The sequence below is a fragment of the Anopheles coustani genome, chromosome 3 (assembly GCF_943734705.1).
Source record: "Anopheles coustani chromosome 3, idAnoCousDA_361_x.2, whole genome shotgun sequence".
Classification (NCBI taxonomy): domain Eukaryota; kingdom Metazoa; phylum Arthropoda; class Insecta; order Diptera; family Culicidae; genus Anopheles; species Anopheles coustani.
The window spans coordinates 36,508,868-36,536,310 of record NC_071288.1 but is presented as its reverse complement, the minus strand read 5'-3'; the positions used below and the strand labels follow the sequence as shown (position 1 = coordinate 36,536,310).

General features: G+C 41.9%; 1 protein-coding gene across 1 annotated transcript; it reads right to left on the bottom strand.

Moving 5' to 3' along the window:
* Positions 1-130: 130 nt before the first annotated feature.
* LOC131259984 (RAC serine/threonine-protein kinase) lies at positions 131-25,482 on the bottom strand. Its single transcript, XM_058261604.1, has 6 exons — positions 25,083-25,482; positions 8,190-8,995; positions 7,912-8,109; positions 7,662-7,813; positions 3,797-4,415; positions 131-2,987 (listed from the first exon to the last, which is right to left on the bottom strand). Exons 2-6 carry the CDS (start codon positions 8,742-8,744, stop codon positions 2,841-2,843), a joined length of 1,671 nt encoding a protein of 556 aa, XP_058117587.1. The 5' UTR covers positions 8,745-8,995; positions 25,083-25,482; the 3' UTR covers positions 131-2,840.
* Positions 25,483-27,443: the final 1,961 nt, after the last annotated feature.

Here is a 27,443-nt window from a genome sequence, read left to right as displayed (position 1 = left end):
TTCTGCAAGTTTTTCCCCCACATTCGCTTTGCAGTGTAATTCCCGGGACTACTGCACGCACCATCCTTCTATCGACCCTAGTGCGTCGTTTCGTAACATTATGGATAGATGCGATGGATGCAGTAACGTGTTGTTTTTTTTTCTTTACCTCTTGCTCTTATGGAACTATTTCTTGATACATGCTTTAATGTTACTGCTAATTGTATTGGTACAGCTATGTACTACTTACAAGTATTATAAACTTCTTTCTATCACAGCCCGTTGCTTTCTCCCATGCTTATGCACTTTGCGTTTAACTGTTTATGTTAAAGATTCCTTCCGGGAACTTTCACGAAAATCGGCTCAATATATATGTATAAAGAGGGTTTTTTTATCCTCGTGATTTTTCTTCTTTGCATCTTTTATTTCATCCATTCGTCATCTTCACTTATCTCATTTTACGTTTTATATTGTTTACTTGTATGCTCTGTAAACCTTCGGAAGAAACTTCTAAATCGTATCGAAACGGATACGAAAATATCTACGAAAAAGGAAAAAAACAGACTTGAAAAAATATTTGAAATCCACAACGATAAAAATATGTCCGGCACCTTCTCAGAGAGTGCGTAAGTACTTAACGTAAGGCTCGCTCGCAGCAGGCGTCGTACATATTCTTATCGTTCGGTTTAATTTTATCTCGTCCAAACTAACAAAAAACGACCACCCTTTACGTTGCTTAGCCAGCTACAATAGCGACATTAGCCTGGTCAGAAGCATCCTCGGACATCACCTATGGTCGCTTGCCAAACTCTCGATTAACGTAATATTCTTTACTGGCAATTTAATTGAACGCCATTTTCCAACCATAGTTTATGCCTACCACGCCTTATCCCCCTCTGTGGTATTGGAAAAGAAATTTCTTACTGTATCTGTGGCAAACCTCTTTTGCTTTTATCAAATTTTTAAGTGACTTAACATTTTTTCTACTTTTGCAAGCCAGAAAGACGGGAGTTAACACAGTTAAAACAATACGATACTGAGTCGATTCCCCCACCAGATATCGGTAAATGACAACAAGATTTCTTAAATTGACAATATTTTGTTATTACCAAAAACCGTTAGGAAGAAGTAACTTATGGTTCGCCAGAAGAATGCGTAGTCGGATTTCAACTATCGTACTTTCACATGAAACTATACTGACCACTGGAAAACGATAGACAAAGAATTGTCAATTTTAATTGAAAAGTTTGCAAGTGGCAGTGAAAAGTGGACAACTTTATGCAGAATATCGAGAGCTCACAATAACAGTGTGTCTATAAAAGCATGGTACGCCACAAGAAGGGTAAAGTCGGTTGAATATACTTTCGTACAACCCCACGTAGAACAAAATATTAAATTACTCTAACGAGTCTGCCTAGAAACACATGATAAAAACGATAGTGCGCCGTTTCGTCGTCAATCTCCGTTTTCGTGTTCTTCTCATTCTCCTGCACTGTTGTTCCTCCTTCTTTCGCGCTCGGTCCCTCCGCTTCCCCTGCAACACGCACTACTACAGTATATGCCAATACCCATAAGTCTAAGCTTAATTGTAACACTAAAATAATCCAAAATCAACGCATTTCCTTTTGTAGAAATTTTGTCCCTATACCCAGTTTTCTGTACTTTTTTTTCTTATACATGTCGCGTACTGATCCTTTGCAACCTTCCCTACATTCTCCTCCTCCCCAACTGTTCTTCAACGAAACGCAGCAGTTAAACCGGATGCATGCGGGATTGATGACAACGAGAGTTGCTCGGTTTGCTGTTTGTTCTACGGAATAGGTTATACGGGGGACAGGACTATTCTTTCGTGTTCCTAGTTTCTGCTATTCTATGTCTTTTTTTTCTTCGTCATTGATGACCTATTGCAATGCTTTTTTTTGTTTTTGTTAAATGTGTGAGTTCGTTTGTCTTGTTCGGTGTTTCCTGTTCTGTTTTGCATTGTAGCTACATATTATTCGTTCTGAGATCAATACACGCTGGTTGGCGGCTATGGCAAAAATTGGCACGGTGGTTATAGGTAGATATTTTGTGGTCGATGTAAAACTTGTCGAGTCTGTGGATGCTAGGATGCATGGTATGTTTGCTGATGATGGGGGGGTTTGGGGAGATTGTGAATGAGTGGTGATGGAGAGGGGGACGTGACTTCTGCCAGCGCGCCTCCCCTGCCCATACCTGCTGCAGATGCTTCGCATCGCTAAGCCGTTGCAAGCCATTTCGGCTTTCCTCCTGCGAAAGGAGACGCAGATCCACACTCCAAGGGGATCATGGTAGAGTGTTGTGTTGCACCTTCCTGCGGGAAGCTTCGCACCACCCGGTTTGCCATGACGATATTTTGTCACCATCGTCATTTGGCTGACGGAAATCAATTCCTCATCCTGGAAAACCGGAGCTTGCCCCGCTTTGCTCAGTTCCCGGCGTACCGGACGTCGGCCGACAGTAGGTGATGGAACAGTAAGCGTAACGGTACGCGACACAAAACTGGACACTATGGAACGCAATTATAACTTAACGGTCATCTGCTTGCGGTTGCTCCGTCCGTTGCTCTTCTCCTTCTTTCTCTCTCTTTCTTTCTGTCTCTCTTTTTCTTTGTTTCTCTCTCTCTCTCTCCCTCTCTTTCTTCCTCTTTCGTCTCGCTCTTTTTTTCTCATTAGGATCGATTTCTCCCCCACAGTATCTCTTAGGTCCGGGAAAGCAAGGACGGAGGAGCGGGCCGGAATGCGGACTTCATCCTCCGTGATGTCCTGCTGGTTTTACTCTGCGACAAATAGTTCACGTTACACCCATCCACTGGATGTGGGTCGCTCTGCCATCGTAGTCTCTCACTGCATCGGAGGATATCGGTCGGTACCGGAGTGGTGCGAATGGTTCGAGTGGTTCGAATGGTTCGAGTTGCTCGAATGGTGCGAATAGTTCGAGTTGATAAAGCTAGGCGTGTTCATCGTGGACGCCATGTCCTGGTAGCTGAACTGTAATGTAGAAGGGAATGAATCATTGGGGAAAAAGTTAGTAACGAAGATACTTTCTCTGCTTATTAATCATTCAACTTTAATCATTTAACGTTAAAATAAAGATAAAAAAATCCACTTGCTCATGTGTACTGCAGTGGTTGTAACGTTAGCATTAAAAAAACATGGTCAAACTTTCATCAACGGTAGGAAAAAAATTATGTGAGATAATTGAATGGAGTGAACGTAATTTTATATCAGTAGGGTAATTTAAAAAAATAATCATAACGGTAGTTGGTCGGATAACCCATAGCCGACAGTACTGTTTATGAAGGTATGTTTTTCAGTTCTTGTTTGGCAGTTATAAGTTATAACGCCGTCAAACTTTTTCTGCACATAAAAGAAATGCAAATTTCGATAATGCTTTCAGTAGCAAGTTGCTAGCGTTTTTCGTTGTTGTATTAAAATCGTTGAAAAACTTCTTCTTCTTCTTCTTCTTGGCGTAACGACCTATTTCTTGGTCATGCCTGCCCGTTAAGGGCTTACGAGACTTGTTTCCCTGTTGTACGTGGATAGTCAGTCCTCTCGTACATGAGAGGGTCCGGTCTCGGTTGGGATTCGAACCATCGCGGTCGTGGTGGTGATCCAAAGCGCTCATGGGGCGATTTTCTAACTGGCGCTACCGCTCGGCTGTCGCGGACCCCCCGTTGAAAATCATTGACCTTTTTTTTGATACAAACGTTATACGCAAATGTTGCTTCCAATCTCACGTAGAGCAAATAAAGCGTTCTGAAATAAATTTAAAATGTTGCCATTGCAACGACTCATACCTCTGAAAAATGCGGCTCCTCCTGAATTGCACCCAGCGGTCCATTATTGTCCGACGGGGTCAGCTCAACGCTTTCGCCCGTAAACTCCTTGTCGAAATAGCGCGTGTCGGTGTCGCTCGTGACCTGCGGCTTGAACGGCGGCGTGATGCGCTTGTGCACCAGATCCATCCAGTTGATGCTGGCGAAGAACGGATGGGCCATAATCTCCTTCGCGTCATCCGGACCACCACCGAGCCGCTGTTTCGGATTCTTCACCAACAGCCCACTCAGCAGACTGCGCGCGTTCGGGCTGATGTTTCGCGGGAACTTAACCTCTTCCATCAGGATCAGCGTGAACAGGATGTCGTGATCGCGATTGTAGAACGGTAGCCGGCCGCAAATCATCTCGTACATGACTACACCGGTACCCCACCAGTCGACCGCGTGCCCATAGTCGTTGTCTTCCAGCACCTCCGGCGCGAGGTACTCCGGCGTACCGCAGAACGTTTTCGTCGTCCGGCCGTACGTGATGTCCTCTTTGCACAGGCCGAAATCGGCGATCTTGATGTGGCCATCCTTGTCCAGCAGTAGGTTTTCTAGCTTCAAATCTCGATAGATTATGCCGTGCGAGTGTAGATACCTGAAGTAAAAAAAAGCAAAACGACAACATTCTTTAAAAAATGAAGCAAATATGAATGTTACTTTTACACATTTAAACAACGGACAATCCAGAGCGTAAGCCAATTAATCAGATGATGTCATTTCTTCTGCCTCCCATATTTGTGTGCATCAAAACAAGCACAAGTTTTAATCGTCACGCGTGCCGGCGACCACAAATAACGACACATACTTGGTCCCACCATTGACGTCAATACTGTTTGTCAATACCCTTTTCGCTCGGAGAGGACGCCTCTGCTTGTCCGTACGGTACGGATTCACTGCCAGCACGCTTGCAGACTTCAGCGCAGCAAATAAACAACCTCAAGCGATACCGCCCGGTTCGTTCTTTCCCTTAGTCTACCGCATACTCCCACGAGCGGGACTGCCAAGTTTTCATGAATGAATCGGTTGGCTTTCCATTCCACTATCCGTACCGGAAATACGGGGCAAACAAACGGGTCTCTGACGCAGTTCGCAGGGACCTGGTGGCTGGGTGTACTTGACACTGAACAACAATGCCCCACCGATGGCCTTCCTCTTTTCTCGAGGGACAGATAGAGAGAGAGAGCTGGTTGAATACAATATTAGTTGCCATTGTCCCCCACGCCCGGGGGTGGATGGTAACACGAATCCAAAGATGGAAATAGTTGGCGCATTGAGTCATACTCGTGAAATACAACAAATAATTTGAACGAGAATGCTTCTAGCGCAGGCAAACTGGCAAACATGTGGATTCATAGATGGTCGGATGAAAAATGAATGATACCAAAGGGTTTAACGTGCATTTCGTTAAAATATTTGTACTACATTTTTTTCCTTCAAACAAGAAAAAAGCATGTTAAAATTGCGCATAATTTTTTTATTGCTATTGTCTTATTCATCTAACTTATTATGCCTTTTGTGAGACATTTACTTTGTTTTTAAGCATTCAGCACTTTGTTTGTTTGTTACAAACTCACACATTTTTCACACATTTTCACACATTTTTTTATTTCTAGCTTTCCAAAACCCCTCCCCCTTTGGCTGATTCATTTGTTTTGACGATGTTGTTTGTATCATCGCAACAACAACTCACCAACTCTTTCTTTAGGTCATACACTTTCCCGTCCCTACCACTTAACGCAATGGCACACAGGTTCCCATTGCAGCCACGTGATGCTGCATAGTACCTGGTCACCCTGCCAATCCAGACAAGTTTACCCTATTCTAATATGCGTAAAAATCCCACAATCATCATCGATGTTGAAGTAAAATATGTAAATTATCAATAAATAAGTCACCTATGCAGATCGATTGAAAGTTGATTCAATCTGAGAAGTATAAGGCAAATGATAAAAATAAACCCTGTTACATTTATTATTTAGTTTTGCCTTATTTTTTCTTATTACATGGATACATAGAAAGTATTTCAGAAAGTCCAAACAGTGTCCAATATAATCACAAAAGTTCAACAATTAGCAATTTTACATTGATAAATGACAGCATATAAATATTTTTAGATAAAAGAACGCAAAATGTGAATAAGAGATTTGTTTACCACCTGCAAATGTTATTCAATTATTACAAATTAGAAAAAATCAGACAATCGAGCAAATTACAAAAATCAGACAAGGAGGACACATTTTGGTTATTTACTCTCGACAGTCCTTGGACCGGATCTCTTCCGAGGCATGAGAAAAGTTCCACGTTTTACTAGGTGGTTCTTGAAACAATTGGAAAAAACACTTGAGCGCTGTGGTTCCCAAAGATGTATTATTACTTGATTATAATCCACCCTGTGGAATTGAATCTCGAGTCTGGCACCTCCCGGTATTACGAACGGCTGACCACCGATCTATAATATACCGTCTTTTGGTCACCGAAAACTCTCTTCGGAGAGAGACCTTGTCCCACTTGGGGATGTCGTGCCACATAAAAAAAATAATCCCTTAAATTAGAAAAAAAACTCAATGACAATAATCAAACGAAACAGATAGCTGAAATCCATAAAGATAGTGCAATGTTATAAACATTATAGAAAGTGTATACGGTGCAGCATCTCCTGTACGACTCGAACAGGATGTATTAGAACACTCCATATAATTTTAAGCGAAATGTTATCTTCGCATGTTGTACTGTTGGAGTTTGAGTCATTATTGTACTGTTGAAGAAACGATTGAACAAATCTCTTCTTGAAATGTTTCACAACGACTTTATATGCGATTGGAAAACAACAACACCGCTCGGTTGCAACAAACTTGTTCCGCCTTTAAGGCAATTATTGCTCAACCAGTCCAGAAATGTGGGAACGTAACCGGATCACATTTGCAACGATTGCCAACACAAATGGGTTTCACGCGGTAGAGGCGTATCACGTTGGATGTTTTCTTTTTTTTTCTCAGTAAAAGTTATTATTTTCATTCCATGCCAAAGTGGTTACAAGAGTGGCGCCTCGGATGCTCTGTTTGTTCCATACATGCCTCCAAAGCCTTGCCGCATCATTTGTATGCAGTTCTTTAAACTCCTGGAAAGCCCCGAGGATAGATCCTATCGCACAGGGTGGTGGTGGTAGCATGAAGGTGTGGGAGCAGTGTGTAGGGGATCACCTGCACACATTGTGCAAGCCTACGCGAAAATTATTGCATATTGGGTGTTGCAATTATTGCAAAAACAATCTATTACGTCCCGCTCCCTCCTGGTGTTCCAGTGTTTTAATGCATTTTGTTGATACTGCTGATAACAGCAACCCTGATAACCGATTTGCCACGAAATGGGGTAACCTAACCTGTTTTTCATTTTTTTTTCCATGTTTAATGGATCACACAGCTAAAAGTTAGCAAAACAGTACTGAGTCAGTACTTCTGTGTTGCGGCTTATTTGTTCCTTTCCTTCTGTTTTGCTGGTAATTCGCTCCATTTGGCAAATGTTGTTATTGAAATTTGTGAGCGCGTTGCATAATAAAGGCTTACAGAAAAACAACAAGTCCGTTGTTGAAGTGTACAGAACCGGGTGTGGAAAATAAGGTTGTCGCCCTTGCGTAATGAAATATCCAGGCTAAGGCGTGCCTTCCCGCGATAAACAAAAACTTTCACAAACAAAACGCGGACTTCAATAAGGACATAATATTTCGAAAAGTGTTAATTCGTCGGTACACAAAACCATCTGCATAAACCTACAATTTATGTTCGAGAGAAATACTGCAGCTTTCGTTCGGTTAGTGAAATGTTTGTTTCAAAAAGCCACCTACCCAAGCGCAGAGATGATTTCTGCCGCGTAGAACCGGGTACGATCTTCGGGGAAAATTCGCTCGCGGCTTAGATGGAAGAATAGTTCACCCCCATTGACGTACTGCATCACGAAGCACAGACGATCGACGGTTTGAAACGAATATTTCAACGACTGTAAAAGAAACAGTAATGAAAGGTAATTAAATACACTGTGCGCTCCTCCTCCTATTCTCGGGTGTTTGACACCACGCGTGGCCGTCAAGTACTTACAATCAGGAACGGATGGTTTGTGGTTTTCAGTACACGATTTTCGGCCATCGTGTGGGCGACCTCGTCCTTTTGGATGATGACGTCCTTCTTCAGGATTTTGATAGCGTACAGCTTGGCGGTGCTTTTTTCGCGGCACAGAATCACCTTTCCGAACGTACCCTTACCGAGCACTTTGAGGAACTCGAAATTCTCCAATGTCTATCAAGCATCAACAGTTCGGAGAAACACACGTTAGAAAATGTCTCGCATGTGACGGAATGTTTTCGCCAAATACTTACCACCTTCATTCTGCCGCTGACGCGATCCGTGGACGTTCCGAACACCGTGGTCCGTTCGCTCAGCAGCTCGTCCTCAGCGATTGAGCCCATCTCGCAGTCGTCGTCCGGTGGCATGGGCGGGTCCGTCTGGTACATTTCCTCCTCGTTCAGCTTGTTCGCGACGCTACGGATCGCATCGACCCATCCCTTGCGCTCCTCCTCGTCGTCCACGTGGAACATCCGCTCGATCACTGTCGTCCACTGGAGCCCGCGTATGATGAACGTGAACGGTCGCGGTCGGTCGATCGACATAATCTGGCAGCCACGCACGGTGAACTCGTTCGACTTCTCGGCCAACGTTTTCAGGTCCGGCCGGGTCTTGTAGCCATCGAGCGTGCCGTCGCTCTTCAGGATGAAGTACCGCGAGCGCCATGTCTTGATATGTTCGCCCCGTTTGTAAAGCCAGCCCTCCTTCACCACCGTGGCGGTCGTGGCCGGGGCCGGCATGATCTCGGCCTTCAGCGACGATGGCGTTTGGATTGCGATCGCGTGCAAATTTGGTACCGTTTTGGACATGATGTTGTGTTGTGTGTTTTGGGTAAATTTTTGTTTAAAGTCCACTCCACGGAAGCTCTGTCAAGTGGCCTACCGGCTGTGTAGCGAGGAGATGCAACGTTTATCGTTGGTGTACAACGTTTGTCCTCACAATTTCGGCTGATGATTGAACACTATCGTATAACGTCTTGAGTGATCCAACAAAGCACCGATGCGTTCACAACTTTCTGTTCTCTTTCTTCGGTGTAATTTTTCACGTCCCTTATCGAAACCTGCAAGAAAGGTGCAACAAATGGCACACTGATTAGTGAATGGTTGTTATGACACTGGACGGACTTAAGCACCCCGGACATGAAAAGAGTAATAGAATGATAAACAAGAAGCAACGAGCCCTTATCAAAACCACAATTGCACTTCCGTTCTGTCAGTGATAGGTCACAGAAATCAAACAAAACAAATTTTTCATGACAATCCTAATGATAGAAGAAAGCGGAGAATAATACAAGTTGCCAGTGGAAGATTTTGCGTTGAGTAAAATTTTCCAATTTTTTATTACACAGGAAGCCCAAAGTTCACAGCGAAACAGAGACACGACATTTTCGTTAATTTGTGCGACAAACTACGGTAAGAGACCGGCAACGGATGCATGTAAATGAGGACAGCAAACAGTACATCCGACGTTGAGATAACTCCCTCGCAATCAACTACCCGAATCACTAGACAAGCAAATAAACGATTGATACTGGCACGCGACATGCGCTACGTCACCGACGAACTTGCGGAACGAAGATGCGTACGCAATACGCGCGTGCCCCGAGTTCATATAAGCCCGTAGGACATTTTGCGTGCGTCCCAGCTCAGTGACTGGTTTGATCCGGGCCAGTATGCTAAGTGTTTGGCAACATTTACACCTCGGAAGTAACAAATGGAACACGTTTTCAGACGCGTTGAAAATGGGAAGATCCACTAAACATAACGGCGCCGTAGGATAGGAAAGTCAATCGTTTGGAATGCTCATCATTGGGCCACAAACATGTCATAGCTTTGATTGCTTGCATTGAAAAATATTGATGGTTAGTTCAAACAAAATGCATCGTTCAATAATTTATATGCCGCTAGCTTATGTTAACCATCCTAAAGAAAATTTACTAAGAATGTTCGTGTAATGAAAATGATCTAACAAAAAAATGAAATTGTAAAGGTTATCACAGGAATATGTTATCGGGAAATTATAATGAACACATTTCGCAAAAGCCGTTATCAGCGACGGTGCTAATCATCAATCATTTTCGACTTTTAACTTTTAGTTAAATATGATCTTTACTATCTCTCAACTACAATTTCTGAAGAAAAATATACCTCATTGTCTAGCCACATAGAACGTTATCTATCAAGTTGTTATGTGAAAAATATTTAAGTTAGCAAAATTACTAAAAAAAAACTTAACTTAATACATATCTTTGCTACTACAACTATAGAAAGATGTATTCAATATTTTTACCATGAGCTTCCAAATACTGAAAGAATACTGAAATTAATCTTACAAGAAACATTCAAGTAACATGCATTAGTAGTATTCAGACAGCAAAAGTGTAAAGTACACTAAAAGGCATCGTCTGACGTACGCGAACACCCATTTAACGTTTTCGCTCAAACCGATGTGACTGTCAGCAACGGCTAGCAAGCCGCAGTTTTCTCTCTTCGCAGTTGAGCGAAAACGTTAAATGGGTGTTTACGTACGTCAAACGATGCCTTGTAGTGTCTAACGCAGAATTTCAAAATATAAATCTCATCCGAAATATTCAAAGAAAAAAAAGTTATAAAACTTGAATAATTAATCAAAATGATGGGACTTTCAACACTTGAACCACTCTCGATCGTTTATAGCGTAAGAAAATGTTAGTCCTTCATACAAAAACCCATCTCAATTTTTATCGGATTTGTTTCATGTCACGATATCACTTTTGTTTTTTTTCCAAAAATGAAAATTACAATTGTTAAACGAGGATCAATTGTTCAACACCAAGTGAGTTCCTTCTATACTTTTTAATAATTCTATCGTATTTGCATTCCGGGATCCGCGACAGCCGAGCGGTAGCGCCGGTTAGAAAATCGGCCCATGAGCGCCGGGGCTCACCACCTCGACGGCGTGGGTTCGAATCCCAACCGAGACCGGACCCTCCCCTGTACGAGAGGACTGACTATCCACGTACAACAGGGAAACAAGTCTCGTAAGCCCTTAACGGGCAGGCATGACCATGACCAAGAGGTCGTTACGCCAAGAAGAAGAAGAAGAAGATTATTGAACGTATTAAAATTTCCTAGTCTCAGGAATCTAATCAAAAATCCGAAGGCAAAAACTCGTTTACTTTGTATACAAAACATATACAGTTTTAATACTCATTACGATGTAAAATAAGAACCACAACATAGAAAAACTATCGTAGCTGAGTTATTTTCACTACTGAGAGGAAGCCAGCAAAACCAAAACAAAAAGAAAGATCATTTGTTTTCGTTGAATTTTGATCGTTTTTTAACAAATATATTTTATTCAAAACAGTTTAATGAAGAAATGTTTTTTATTTTATCTATCACCACTTTTTAATGTAACTTTACTATTGAAAAAGTTTATACTCTATTTAAGAGGGTTAAGTATTACTTTGAAAACATCAAATCATCATTTAAGGTATCCGACCCTCGCTTTCGGTTTTGTTTTTAATCATCTGGCCCTTTTTAGGAAATGTATGACGACCCCTGGTTCATAGCATCACAATGGGAGAGGTGCAATAACAAATGTATATCTACTCAATAATTTTTGCTATTAAATATCATAAGCAGAAATAAAATAAGTTTTTAAGGTTGAATAAAAAAAAAATAAGATTGCATAAGAAAAGATAAACTCATTACGTTGTTTTCAAACGTTTGATGATCGTTTTATCGATCTAATTACGAATAAATTATGCTGAAGGATTACAACAACGTTTTGAGTATTAACATTTATTGAATAACCAAGATTTAAACCGAAATAGCATTAAAATACCTCCAAAGATAAAATTGTTCCTCTATACATAGTTTGCTTCTATTTTGAGATGGAAGAGTAAGGCATGTTTGAGGCTTCGGCTCATGCTCTTTACCATTTCAGTGAATATCAAAACAAATATTTGAAGTGAATTCACACCGGTATAACATCGTAGATATCGGGTTGGTAATAATATAAAATAAAAGTAAAAACTAAAAAGGCTTGTGATACCGTCATACCCATCTGTCCACGCTGCAACTCATTCCGTTACATTGTAGTAGCCAATGGGTTGCACGTGCGGTCATTCCAGACACCATTTTATGGTCCCGCTAAGTTTCAAGGAAAACAAATGCCAACGGGAAGGGGGTGTTTTGAAACGTAATGGGTTCCAGCAAACTGCGATTAGCGGCAGCCCGGACGGTAGACGCCTCCGCCACCAAACAAACCGTATGTCCATTAGCATACATAAACAATGCGCTGCGAGATGTTGTTGTCGGCGACTCGGTGCATCACCTCTGCCGCTCGCTTACGATGATGATCGATCCCGGGAAAATCCAGTTCACAACCATTGCCGATCAACACTTGAGGCAGTGATTTTCGCGATATCTCGCGCGTGGGTGATGAAAAGAGCGAGAGCAAACACTCGGAAAAGCCTGGTTCCATCGCTCCCGGATCGAAGTCGAGGGTGGGTTGTTGTTTTCGCTGGAAGTGAGGGGCAACATGGGACAAATTACTGCGCAATAAAAATCATTCGTCGGCGTAGTCGTGGTCGTTCGCTGAACCCACGGACCACCGGGCGTATCTAATCTGCGCGCCTCCTCACGAGACTCCCACCTGATTTTATTACGCATGCACACGTTGCTGGCATACCCCATATTAATGCCTGTTCAAGTTGACCGTCGGGCTTCCTCCGAGTTCCCCCTTCGAATCCCTACCAAATGAGAAGATTTTTGAATCTGCAGCAAATGACGAAATACTAAGAAAATGGCGATATTTTCTTTAAACCTTGGCCGAGCTTACTTGCAAAAAAGGAACTTATTATGGGTGCATTTCAACATTGTGGGTTGTGAAAAATTGGCTTATTTTTAAATAATTTCCAGGATATTACGTTTAGCTAATGTATCGGAAAAAGGGCGAAAGAAAACTGCAAAATCTAAGCGCTTTCGCCTCATGTGTCCCTGGCACCAGTTCCCACCAACAAAACCAAACCGAACCCACCCTCCTTCACTACCCCCGTGCTCCGTGATGTGGTTGTTATTTGTTTACATCTTGTGCCAGCCATTACGCCGCTTTTCCATGCTTCCCTCTGGTGCGCTCGGGTCGGCATTCTCTGTTCGGCGTGAAAAACTAGAAACTAGGCCATTGGAACTACCTACACACGGCTAGCACAGCACCTCAACATCGTGGGCCCAGATGGGTGGTGGCTTACACCCCCGTAGTGTAATGTGTGAGGGTGTAAACAAAACTTGACCTGAGAAGCCTTTTGTTTACCAACGCTGCAAGCAAGAAGTTGACGGAAGGAAGAAAAAAAACTGTACGCAATTACAGGAAACATTGTAAATGGTAACTGTATGGTTTTTATATCAATTTCCCGGGGAAGAATCCGTGGTTCCTTTTCTGTGCGCACTTTAGGTTCTACAATATATTTGCAGAATTAGTGTAAAAGTCATGTTAGTTTAGTAACTTAAATTTATAATATTGTCAATGGTAATATCGTAATTCAAATCGTTAAGGTGACGGCATCGTCAACGGCTTAAAGCCGAAAGCGCGGGCCGGATACCTTAAATGATGATTTATTGTTTTCAAAGCAATACTTAACCCTTATGAACAGTGTATCAACTTTTAAAATAGTTAAGTTACATTAACAAGTGGTGTAAGATAACACATAAAAAAATTAATTATTAAATTTTGTAAAACATTTGGTTCTATGTGCTGCTGATTATTTTCTTTAATTTTTTCTCTTCTCAAATCATCTTAAAGTATTTTGGTTTTGCTGGCTTCCTCTCGGTAGTGAAAATAACCTCTGCTACAAAGTAAACGAGTGATTGCCGCCGGAATTTAGACGCATGAGTCTATTAAATTTAAGAGATTATTAAACTTAAGAACCATCGATAACGCAAATACATTAGAAAAAGCCTAACAAAAAGTATACGAGGAGGTCACCTGGTATTGAATACTTCGTTCAGCAATTAAAATCTTCATGTTTGGCTAAAAAACAAACCTGACATGGTGAACAAATCCGATAAAAATTGAGATGGGTTTTTTGTATAAAGCACCAAAATTTACTTCCAAACCGGATTAAATTAGTTGGCGAGCGGGACTTTGCCGACCGCTGCGTTAAACCATTGGTGGGTTCAGTTTAGATTAATTAAAAATGAAAGTAATGAGTAGATGACGATTTCGATTTACCCCTTTAAAAGCTTTTGCAAACATTATAATAGTGTATAATATTGCTTGCCTGGATAAAATTGTACCGATGTAGAATATTTAGAACAGAAAATCATGATAATTCCAATGTAGACCAATTGGTACTAATAGTCAGTTTTTGGCATAAGAATCTTTTAATGTTTGCAGAAATCTGCTATTCCACTTAAAAAATTGGCGACTGCGTATCTATATTACGTAAATTAATATATAAAAGCTGAACAAACACATTAATATATAAAAGCTGCATTGACAAATTGAGACTATTAGGTTTTCTCTCACGAATGCAACATGTATAGAAAGATGAATTCGGTATGAACACACTCATAAAAAGAATATGAGAAGTGGCATAACTGCTGAAGCAAAATATTGCCTGCAACCAGAATGCATTGAGGATAAAAAAGCACAGCTTATAAATAACTTCCCAAACGAAACAAACAGTACTTGAAACACTCCGGGCTATTGCAAAGTATACAAAATGCTACATTGTTGCTTCCACGGTCGGGGCTTTTGCGGTGTGTTTGCGAGCCCTTCCCTTGGTCGTTGTAGAAAAATGGCAGTTAAAAAAAAAAGCCCTCAACTTGCAACCCCCCAAACGGAAAAGGTACGTTCATTCATTCATTAGAAGTGAGCGTAAAATGTGCCATGCCATGCTCTCGGTGTGCAGCAGCGATACGATACGATGACGGTCCGCACTACGCCAACTATCCCCCCGTCACACAGGCATCCCACCCCCACCCCCAACCAGGTTCATGTCACGGCATGTGGCGTGGCAAATTGACTTCGAACCAGACGGTCTTTTTCGCAGCGAACCAACCCGAACGGTGGTGGTTTCCTCTCGTCCACAGCAAACTTCATTCATCAATCTTCCACTCGCACATCGGTCCGGCTGACTCGCGGTACTGCTGGTCGCCCGCCAGCGGATATTTGAGGTTTTTCCGAGGCCAATCAGAACCGCAAAGCGCCAAACCAAGCGTGGTTTTTCTACGGGAAGCGCACGGGAGGAAAATTGTAGAACCGCGAAGAACAGGGAAACCAAATGGGAAGAAAAAGCCACGCCATGGTGCAGAATGGAGCCCGAACCACACCCAACAATTCGAGAAAGTGTGTGTGAGAGAGAGAGAGAGAAAGAGAATGAGAGGAGCTGGAGAAATACGTCTGACGGCGGTTTACCGAGTAGCAAAACCCTGACCTAACCGAACGTCATTCTCGTTGCGTACAGGAAGAGGAACGGCCCCGGCCGGGAGTCCCGAAGGCGAATCTCGTTTCGACGGAACACGCGACCGCCCGGACGAAACGCGGACCTCTTGCTTCCTTCCTTTCCTACTCTTTTCCTCACTCGGCCTTGGGGTGAGTGGGGTGAATTCGGTTGCCTTATGCACCACAGCTTGTGCGATCATAAATGCATGTGCAGTTTGTGTCTTTGGTCTTTAGTCCGTACGGGCGCGGAGTACAGAAAATGTCCAATACGATGATAAAATGCTGTCGAGACGATGACGAAGCCACCACCACGCACTGGTGGTACTCCCACGGTTGGATTGTTTCACGACGTTTCTTATGCTGAGCAAGACTTTATTATTATGGTCGACTTAAAACAGCGCTTGATTCATCGAACGACGTATGACGCAACGCATTAAGGATAAGCGGTTGCGGTTATAAATAATAGTATGTTTTACTGTGTTTCCTCTACCGTACACATAAATAATTATGTTAATAAATGGGTTGGTTTCTTTATTTAAAAAAAAAGTAATATTTTATCTTGAAACAAGTAATGGATAAGTAATTGTTTAACATGATAGAACTTTAATGACACATTAAAATGCTGTCAGTACCGCAGTGTGATTTCGTAAAAATATATTCCAATATTCATTATTTAAAAACATTTCATACCTTCAACCGGTAAGAGGAATATTTTAAAAGCTTGTCGATTGAACATTACGAGCCACAACGAAACGATTTGGGTCAGGTCAGGATGAAATAAATACCGCTCCTACGTTCTCGACTCTTCGGTCTCCGATACTTCCAGCATCCACTCGCTGGCGTGTTTTCCGCCTCCATACTCTTATGACCAAATGTGGGTGTAACGCGAGCATAACCTTTTTTTCCCACCATCCCACCATCACAAACCATCATCTGCCATGCGCGGGGCGATGGATTCGAACATTTAAAAAATAACAAAAAAATAAATAAAAGGAAAACCCCATCGTCGCTTTAGAGCAGGGGTCGGCAAAGTGCGGACCGCGGGCCAAATCCGGCCCGCCAAATGATTTTATCCGGCCCGTAAGAATATTTAAGTGCTTCATACTAAAAACCCATCCCAATTTTTATCGAATTTGTTCACGATGTCAGGTTTATTTTCTTCCCAAAAATGAAGATGATAATTGTTTAACGAGGTGTTTCTGTTACATGTTTATCGATAACATTTTAAATATTTTATCTTTTACCACCTTTTATGCAACTTTGCTATTTAGAAAGTTCCACTTTCCATTACAAAGGGTATTACTTTTAAAATATTGAAGCATCGTTTAAAGTATCCGGCCCGCGCCTTCGGTTTCTCTTTAATCATCTGGCCCTTTTTGAAAAACGTGTGCCGATCCCTGCTTTAGAGAGACATTCTAGCGCATGGGGAATTCCTCAAAGAATATAACAAAAAATCGATGCTGCAGCTTGAAGCGAACCTTTCGATAAAGTAGCCTAGCAAATAAGAAAAAAAACCAGACTAGGACGGAACGCGCCGAAAACTATGACGCAACAACAGGAAAATCCGATGGTTGGGCTTGTTTTAGGGCAAAAGTGCTCCGAGAGGTGGAGGCATAATGTTTGCTAGTTTCGAATTAAAGCACAGTTAGTGCTAGAGTAAATATAGATTGGCGGGAAGTTAAAAAAAATTATCCCAATAAAAACTTATGAAACATGTGCGCAGAACAATATGCGACGATACAAAAAACGAACCTTAAGAGCAGCGGTCGGCATACATTTCCTAAAAAGGGCCTGATGATTAAAAAGAAACTGATATCACGGGCCTGATACCTTAAATGATGATTTCATATTTTCAAAGTAATACTTAACCCTTTTGAATAGAGTATCAACTTTTTAAATAGTAAAGCTACATTAAAAAGTGACGTAAGAAAAACATTTAAAAAAATCTCCATTAAACTTTTTTAAACAAAATGTATTTGTTAAAAAACGATCAAAATTCAACGAAAACAAATTATTTTTCTTTTTGTTTTGCTGGCTTACTCTTAGTAGTGAAAATAACTCAGCTACGAGCATTTTTTCAATGTTGCGAGTCTTATTTTACATCGTAATGAGAATACAAACTGTATTTGTTGATGTATGATTTGAAGCTATTTTGTATACAAAGTAAATGAATTTTTGCCTTCGGATTTTGGATAAAATTCACGAGAGTAGGAAATTTTAGCACGATCAATAATGCAAATACTCATCATCATCAAATCAAAGTCTATTAAAAAGTGTAGGAGGAATTCACTTGGTATTGAACACCTCGGTGAACAATTGTAATTTAAATTTTTAGGAAAAAACAAAAATGATTTCGTGACAAGAAACAAATGCGACAAAAATTAAGGCATGAGGCACTAACATTTTCTTACGGGCCGGATAAAATCAGTTGGTTGGCCGGATTTGGCCCGTGGGCCCGACTTTGCCGACCCCTGGTAAGAGCCACAGTCATGGTGTTTCAACTGTGTGATAGATTGTGCATTCAACAAAAACAATCATTGGGGCGGAGGATTAGACTAGTACTTTTACACTTCAGTTATAAAATACGTTGTAAAAATACGAGTTCTCCAATCTGAGCTACATAGAAACCAAAAAGATAGGTTAGTTTTGATTGGCGATTGGTTCATTTGATCGCAACTCAATTGATTGATTACAGCCCAATTGAATTTTATTAACAACAGATTCGACGCAAACAAGATGTCCAGCCAATAATTAGTGTAGCTTGGTCTTTGCTTATTCTATTAATATCCAGTTAAGCCCTATGACGATACTCCGGCGACGAGAACATTTAGAAAATAAGTACCCCGTAGCGATAACTTATGACCAACGTACACTGCTACGTCAAATATTATCCCAAGGATACGAAATTAACACCAATTGATTTACACTCGACGAGATCCAGCTGTTCGATTATCCGTTTTGAAGGCAATGATAGCCAAACAAAAAAAAAGTACAAACATATTGCGTTGGTTCATACCAGAAACGCTATCTGTAAAAATGGAGAGGCTCATCTAGGCGCCGCTATCAGCCTGCTGATAACTGTTCACTTTGCGCCATCAGGTTTTCTCACACACACACACTCGATGCGCCATAAACCGGAACGGATTGTACGTTTGACGCAGCGCAATTGATAAACAAGCAGTGACAAGACACGTGTCGCGGCTGCAGGCTGTGAACATGTTGACAACATTCGTCGGGAATGTGGCACGTTTTGTGAGTCCGTTAGCGATGCTGAAGGGCATCAACTGCACACCGCGGCCATGCGTTCTCACGTCGATAACCTTGCGTTCCTTATGGCGCACTAATTATGTGAATAAACAACACATGGTGCACGAGGTGAATGAGAGCATCAATAAATCGGTATCGGTTCCGGTATCGGTAATAATAAGAAATAATCTAGAGAAAAAGGCCAAAATTACAGTAATACCAAAATATACAGGACAACTACATGAAACATACAAAACAAAATCACTCATAGAAATTAGTTGTGCAAATATCAACCTAACGACTGCTGCCAAAACCAGGCTTTAACATAATCGAAAGAACGCGTTCGACAAAAAATACAACAAACTCTACACAATTGATTAGCGGATCGCGCTCGAAAATATTAATCTATGATCTAACGCTACATTTCTGCAAGCAGAAAGATTAGAGCTCCGATCTGACCGCACCGCTTGGCATATGCCAAAAACAAGGTGATAGGCTATCGCCAAATTTCTTTCCAAACCGGGCGAAAACAAAACGGGAAACATTAAGAAGATGTTTGTGGCATAATGATTATTCGTTGGTAACGTGTTCGAATCAAAGCTATGTAAATACGGTCATAAATAACGTTTGCTGAGCGCCCGTGTAGTTCGTTTTGCCGAAACGTTTAAAATGTTGTACTGTTATGGTCTAATCTAATATTCGAAACACAAAGGGAACCAGGGTACAATATGAAACGAAACACACTCGCAAAACGCACGTTTTACAAAGAGCTGGCAATTTTTAGGATATAAAAAAGTTCCTGGTCCAGCTTATGACGTTTTAAGTGAATGTACCAAATTTATCCGGTTTCGGATGAAGTTTTTAACATCATAACTAACTTTGTTCTGCTAAGTTATTCGAAATGATATATGCCAAAACAGAGAACTATCGATACCAAAATATCATAATATAATTTTGTCTAGAGAAAAAAGATTCAGCTGGATCGTTAAGCTTTCTTTGTCTAATTTTAGCAAAGTGTTTGTTTAATTCATTTTGCTTGCATATTCAAGGAGATTTAAAACAAAGGTGTAATATAAATATAACTTAGCTTCTGCGTGTGGACGGCACCGAGGCTAGCCAGACAGATTTGATTAAAAATGGCTGTCGAGTTAAACATAATAATAAATTAAGTTTGCTCATCAATCGAAATTTTGCTCAGAAGATTGTATGGTCGGATAGGATCCAAATTAAACTAAGCTCTAACTAAATGAAAATATAAAGTAAAATAATCAACATGTAAACCTGTGTTGAAGTAGATTGGAAATGTGCATTATGCCACTAAAGTTTGTATTGAGTTCGCGGCTGACTCGAAGCAACAGAGAGTTCTTGACGAGGATCCGAGAACAGTGGCAATGGGCTTACTAGAGTTTTTCCCTGTCAGAAAAACTCAGTGTGAATTGTCAGTCTTTTCGTACAGGAGAGGGTATGGTTTCGGCTGGGTTCGACACTCGTGAGTTATTTTTTAACCGGCTCGGATTCCCGGACTCCCATAAATTTCAACTTTATAAATTCCATTCATAAAACTAAGAAACTCCTGACACAGTTACACTCTGTCTCTCATAGTACCCCGCTTTCCCGTAACGTACGCATCCGAACGCTACATTTTGTTCGGACACCTTACGGCAAACATATCTGAAGCGCAATTGCAACAAAGTGCTACATCCCGAGTGCTCGGTTCGTGGAGGGGTTTGTTTTGCTTTCGATCCGGCCACAACACGGACAGAACACGACGGTAGGTGCTGCTAGCGAATTTTTTTTTGTGGTGAAAAAACTGCTTATCTCCCGTCCCGGGAGGGAAGAGGAAGAGAGAGTGTGAGGTAACGTGCAAACCCATCCTTTTCACTGCCCACCACCCCGGGGTCCATCTCTCGCTTGCATTCGCGTGCGTCAAAACGTATTAATGTCGAAAGCGACGGCAGCGGCGGCGGCCGCGACAGGTGGCGCCAAGTCGTAGATTGCAACGTGTGAAGAGCAGAAACTGGCCGCGTCATCGTTGCCGTTGTTGGTGTATGTACACTAAGGTCGAGGCGAGATGGGTGTGTATTCGTGGCGCCACAGCGAATGCCGGGCACAGAACGGAAACCGCGCCGCGATCATCAACACTACATGGGAACAGTACGCGATATTGACGATCGGACGGACGTGTAAAGTGTAGATGGTCAAAGTAGGCGACAAAAACAACACTTTCAAAGCTCGCACCTTAAAAACCGAAACAATATAGACATACTACGTAGCGGTCAAAGGTCATATCAAAACGATGGCAGCGCTAGGAAGCCCACGGAAGCGCCGTGACGATTCATGAGCGGTACAAAAAATTGATGCGCATTTCACAACGAATCGGGGGTTTCTTCATTTTCTCAATCGAATCGTGTGTCCACTGCTATACTTTCGGTCCACGCAGACAATTGCAAAATGTCTTGTTTTGTTGCCGCTAAATTTCGACACAACATGGTCCATGGTTCTAAGAACCGGACCCCATTGAAGCACCACTGAACTTGTTCGCCCATTATCTGGTGAAGTTCCACGAAATCCAACATCCGTTTGCTTCACAACTTTATCAATCGGCAAAAAGTGATTTCGGCATGTCTTTAATAACAAACATAATGTTTCCGCCTCGTGCTAGGTCACCATTTTTTATTTCATAACGGAGATGTTGTATTGTTTCAGCCGGGGGATTATCGCTCCCGAAAGGTTCATTCAACTGGCCAGAATAAACAAGACCGGGTACGATAAATACGGGCGCCGTACGGTTGTGTTTGTGCGCACCCGTTTTCCACTATTTTTAGCACGAACCATGGCGCGCTTAGAGCAATTCATTTCCCAAACGAAGGCGTACGTGAAAAATCCATTTTCGAAATCAACATCAACGATGCTCCAGACAGCAATTCATCATGCGTAGAATATCGATCAAAACCGTTCATGTAATAGTAGAGTATCTCTTTTTTCCCAAGCGGCGTTTGGTTTTTCTTATGATTTTTAATTTAGTCTTAACTACAAATACGATGAATTTTACAGGCTGTACGAATATTACAGCCTATGCAATGTTGAAGCGGCACTGAATGCAAAAAAACAAGTATTACAGTATTACTAGACCACGAATTAATATTGAAAACAAGTATTATTGAAGAAACAAAAATGTGAAGATCAAGAAAAATAAACTTATGGTCTACGAAATATTTGTACCAATCTTTTTGAAAGTAGACCAGGGGGATCAACTAGACTTGTGACTTATTAATCTTTTGACGAGATTCATTCATATGAACTTTTCACCGAAGATCCACCAAAACATTGATGAATCATTTGAAACTTTCATGAATCTAATGAATCTAGGTGATTCTTTCCCATCTGTTCTTCAAACATCAATCAACAAATCTTTGTGATTCATAAATCTTTCGTTCAAAATCAATCAAAGCTAAATCTCCAGTACACAGCTCTAATATTAACCTGAGTTATTATTTGACACTTCAATTCCTGAATAATAACTCATCTTCATTCTAAATTAATTCCAATAACAATACATATGCCTGTAGAAAAGTATCACACATCATAAAGATATTTTCATGACGAATAAATTATTAAAATCAAAAGTAAACACTTTGCAATAAAAAAATCTTTACTTCTCTTCGAAATGCTGTGTCTGGGTAGTTTTATTTTTATTCGACCAAACAATTTCTCTAGCAAAAAACTGATCGCAAAGGAATCCTAACGACTGCCCGCCCCGGTTCAAGTGATTCAGAATGGGATACTAATGTTTAGTCGCGAGCCGGGAGCTTGCCGGTCTCCCAACGGGGTGCTGAATGTAATACCTCCCTTCTACCGTCACATATATACACACACACACACATACACACCACCACTTCACCTTGCCGGAGGTGTGCGGGATACCTGTGGGTTCAAAATTAGAACTCTGCCCCAATGGCGGCGCGACGCCAAAACATTCGCAGACGATGTATTCATAGCATGGCGGCGTCCCCATCATCACTTCCTCCGCACATCCCCCTCCGTTCATCCTATGCAAAGCTAGACCCCACCCTACCAGCCCTCTACTCTTCTGCTGCTCCTTTCGATGGCCGATCGGTGTTGTTGTTTTTTGGCCCCATACGATAATCACCGTCGTGGCCACGATGGTCACAGCCTCTGGGCGGTTGTTATTTCTGTAGCACTGCATGTTCTCTCCCCGGACCACTTCACCCTCCCATCGGGGGGTTTTTGTTTCTATTTTTTAATTTGCAAATCTTTTTGCGCTTTCCCCTTCATTAGGGGCATTGGCGCCCGTCAACGATCGTGGCAAGAGAGAATGCGCCAGTGAAATCCTCGAGGGTGGCGGTGCGATCCCGACCGTTAGCGGTCACAATCGGATTCAACTAGATTTTATTCGGATATTGTTGTGTTTTTCCTGCGTTGTGCGACGGGTAGAATGGAAACCCAAGAGTGTTGTGACTCTTCGGTGTTTTACCATTTTTTTAACCACGTCGAAAGGAGCGCTTTCTTCTCAAGCTAACACCGAACAAACATAAAAAAACAGGGCGTTTGTTTTGCTTTATCAGGGAAATACGAAGAACAACCTCGGGCACCGGGTAACACGCGCCACGATCATGCTCGCCACGAATGGTGGTGTGGGGTGTGTGGGAACGTAGTGGTATCCCTTACCGCCCGACTTAACCCTGTTGTGACATTTGTTTACGCGCTTCGCACGGGGCAGAAACAGAAGAAAACGAACAACTACCATCGAATCGAGGGCATAGACATCTTCGACGCACCGAACCCAAAGGGAACTTCTGGTGGGGAATCGACCTCGACGGGAGGAAGAAGTGCGACATGATCTTCGACCGCGTCTGGCACAGACAACAACAACAACAACAGCAGCACACAAAAACAAACACTCCTAGCAAAACGGAGGCAGACATGGGACACTTTTGTTGCAAAGAAGACTGGCTTCGCAGACTGCGGCACCATCGGCACACAGTGTCTTCGGCGATCCGGTGCGTTTAATTTCTTCTTACCGTGCCTCGCCACGACGATACTCAGATAGACGACCTCGCGTGCACCGTTCGTTCGGCGTGTGACAACCGGACCGATTTTGATTCTGTTACCAAGTGGACCCCAGCGACGTGGTGTAATTATTTTCACAACTGTTGCGCAATTCTGGGCCGGTGGACTTGTACACGGTTGGCGTTTGCCCGGTTTTGTTCGGTTCGAAACATTTTTTCCGGTTTTGTTTATTTAATTTCATTGCGAACATGGACTTTCGATCCAATTGCGGGGCCATCAGCAGACACGCGCGCACACACGAACAATGTGTTTCCGAAAAGACGAGACACCCTTGACCTATTTTCCCCCAATTTGACAGCCAGACGACCACCAATAGGCTGTCAAACGTCGTCACGTGGAGAAATTTGTGAACCGAACAAAAAAAAAATGAAACAGTTACAAACCGGAGCAGCTAGCAGCAGAGGGTAAAATCGACCCAAAACAACCGCGATCCTGCGCACACACGCTCACCCACGTGCGGGTGGGTGGGTGGGCCTTTTTCTTCACCACCCACCTGCGCCGATGGGGCCGGGGGATATGTGTATCTTTCGAAAACATTCTGGTACAATCTATTGGTAATTTCGGTCTATTTACATCAAATCACTTTAAAAACAGTAACGAAATTAAGAAAAAAGAATACACTAAGGTGGAAAATCTAAGAAAAACAATGCTGAACATATTTTTTTATCAATATCTAACTGATCGCCGGAAAGTATTGGGTGAAAACTGAGTGCAACCAAGTCGCTCTTTAGACAGGATATTCACACTGAAAGAGCAATCAAACATATTTTCTGCTAGTATGCTCGTGATCTTATAGCTTATCCGCTTTTAATTTAGTATTTTTAACAGTTTTAGAACAGCTTGTAAGCATTTTTGTGGAGCAGAATCATGTTCTTTTGATATTTGGGTACCAATAATTAGGTTGGTGTACGAGAAATGCATATTTAAAGTATTTCTTTTATTATTGGGAATATCAGTTGCCAATGAAATAACATTGATTTATGCACATTTCGACTAAAATCATGGTCTAATAGCTTTGTTTGTTTTTTATAGTTCTTACATTGCTACACAAAGAAGGTCATTAGAAATAACAAAACAACGTTGAAGACCGTAAAAAAGGTATGGTGAACTAAACTCAAGATTAAACTTAGCTTGTTTCTTTCTCTGCCACTTCAAAACTATCGTAAACAATAGATATTGCGTAAAATAATTCCAAGAGTTTTATACAATATTCACAGGATTAAGCAGAACCGAGAATAGCATCATTTAAATCCATATTCGGGAAATAATGTTTAATCCTTCCAGTCCAAACTCTTTCACCCGGAAACACCCTGGAAAGCTGACCAAATAACGTTCAAACCTGCCTAGCCCAACCGCGCGTTCCCCTTCCGACATCTTACCTCCAACGAAATACTGCCCAGTCACTTCCGCCGTTTCGCACCGCCTAGGACTCCGTCTTGCGGCAGCAACCGCAATAGTACACTCTCTTCGCCAGAGCGGCTAGACAAACACACAAACTGGTAACACCAACGCAGGTCCACCGTAGGCCAGGGATCCAGCTATACGTTGATTTAACTATTCTCGCTCGACGAGATTCCAACACTGCACGGAATAATTTCTGCTACCTAGTTTTGATTGCGTAGTTGAATTTTTAGCTACCAACAATCTGGTATTTTATGATATTACGGAGACCATTCGATCACCGTAGCACACACACACACATCGAACACCCATCTACACATACACTTGACACTTTTAATTTTGGAACACATACACTACACCACTTGCTTTCATGTTTTTGTAGACTACTATGTTGTGAAAGGTTAACCAAAAAAAACAAATGGAACAAGTTTAGCGGATTTGAAACATGTAGGACTTGTTATCAACAATACTCTTATCTTATTACGGACTTCTTATCAACAAATCTCTATACCACACTGAAATGAAGTTATATAACGCAGTGAATTAGTGTACAGGATTGAGAAACAATTTAAAAAGTTATATGCAAAAAGATATACGATAAAATTTAGCTTCAAGAGTTTGTGTTGACCCCGGTACGTGTTTTACTAGTTGACAACTCAGTGTTGTAAAAACTAACAAGTACTATTTCAATTCCAGTTACAGCCCATAATGATGCAAATCCGCGTAGCGAAATGAATATACTGAGATGTAGCATGTCAAGTTGCACAAATTTACAAACCGCAGTCACAATACAAACGACTACGGGAAACGGGTAGCCACTGTGTGTTTGTCCTTCGGATGTCAGTACTAAATCATCGCAGGTAAAAACGTAACGAAAACAGAAAATCAACACACGCCATCGGCGAAGCCATTGCGCTGGCGAGTTATCCTCCGTTACTGCCGGATATTCTTCATTCTACCGTCGCGAGCTGGTGGTTGTTTTCGTCTTTTCTCCGACGTTCTTTTCTTGGAACGTTCCTTCGACGACTTTTTCCTTCTCTTCGCTGCCTTCCTTTTCCCATTGCACACGTTGCGCCACACGCGATCGTATTGCTCTTGCGAGATTCGTTTCTTCGCCCCTTCTGTCGATTGTTATTACCTGGCCGTGTAGGCCATCGCCGTTCTTCGCAGGTTCGTCTTATTTTTCGTTTCGCTCGAGCGCCATTTACAGCCAGACGAACGTTTCACGCACTGTCTGAAGCGCCGCGGACGGGTTTCGTTTTCCGTCGTCGCACTGTTCCCCGACGTCTGCTTCTGCTTCTACTTTTGCTCCTGCTCCGGGGCTGCTGCTGGACCAACGACCCTCGTGGGTAAAACGCATAAAAAAAGAAAGACGCAAAAGAGAAGCAACGCCAGCCACACTTTTCACCGAGCAAAACCACTCCACAAACCTAAAAGATGGGTCGAACTTTTGTCAGCAACGCAAATGAATCGTGCAAGGCAAACGCCACGGGGCACGCAGAACCGGATGCCAGACAATCTTATTTCATTTTTCTTCCCAACTTCACGCACTATGTAACTTTATGCTGCCGCCATTCTTGTACGTGCTTTCGACCGTCGTTTGCAAACTTCCTATCATGTATCGCAGACCATTGATAAATACCTTCTTTAGGTGTTGAAATTATAGTATTTTCGTTAAAATTTTCACTGGCAAACACACTGTTTAAGCACGGCAAGGCAAAATATTTTCTTCCCAACGCTAAAGACGCTCTTCACGCACGACTGTCCAATTTATGTCTGAGCAAAGTTGTCAAACATGTCGGGGAAGGAATGAACTAGTGTTGACTGAAGATTCGAAGACTCGATCCCTTTGCAGAATCAATCGGATTGGATCGTATTTGACGGATTCTACCCGTTTCGAGCTCAATTGATTTTGATTCTCTTCGTTTTGAACTCGATTTAACTCTAACTTAAATCGATTATAAGACTACACTGCATATATCATAGAAGCAGGGTTAGGAGATAAAGTTTGTATCATATCTATTGTAACCGAAAATTGCTTGACTCCATCTGAACTTAGCAGCCGAGCAGAACGGAACATAGCATTGAGGTAAGTAGGACTAACATTGGTTTAGTGTAGTCACGTGGTGATGAATTGGGACTTAGTTTTGAGCATTTAGGTCCCAATAGAATTGATTCCTGAAAAGGATTTTATATTTTACACCACTAGATTTGGATTTTTCATCACTAGACGGAATGAAACACTGACAGCAGCGTTGCCTGCAAAATAAAAACTTTTCCCCGTGGTCAAGGTTAGTTGAACAAACCTTAAGTACCTTGGTAACAATTTGAAATAATGG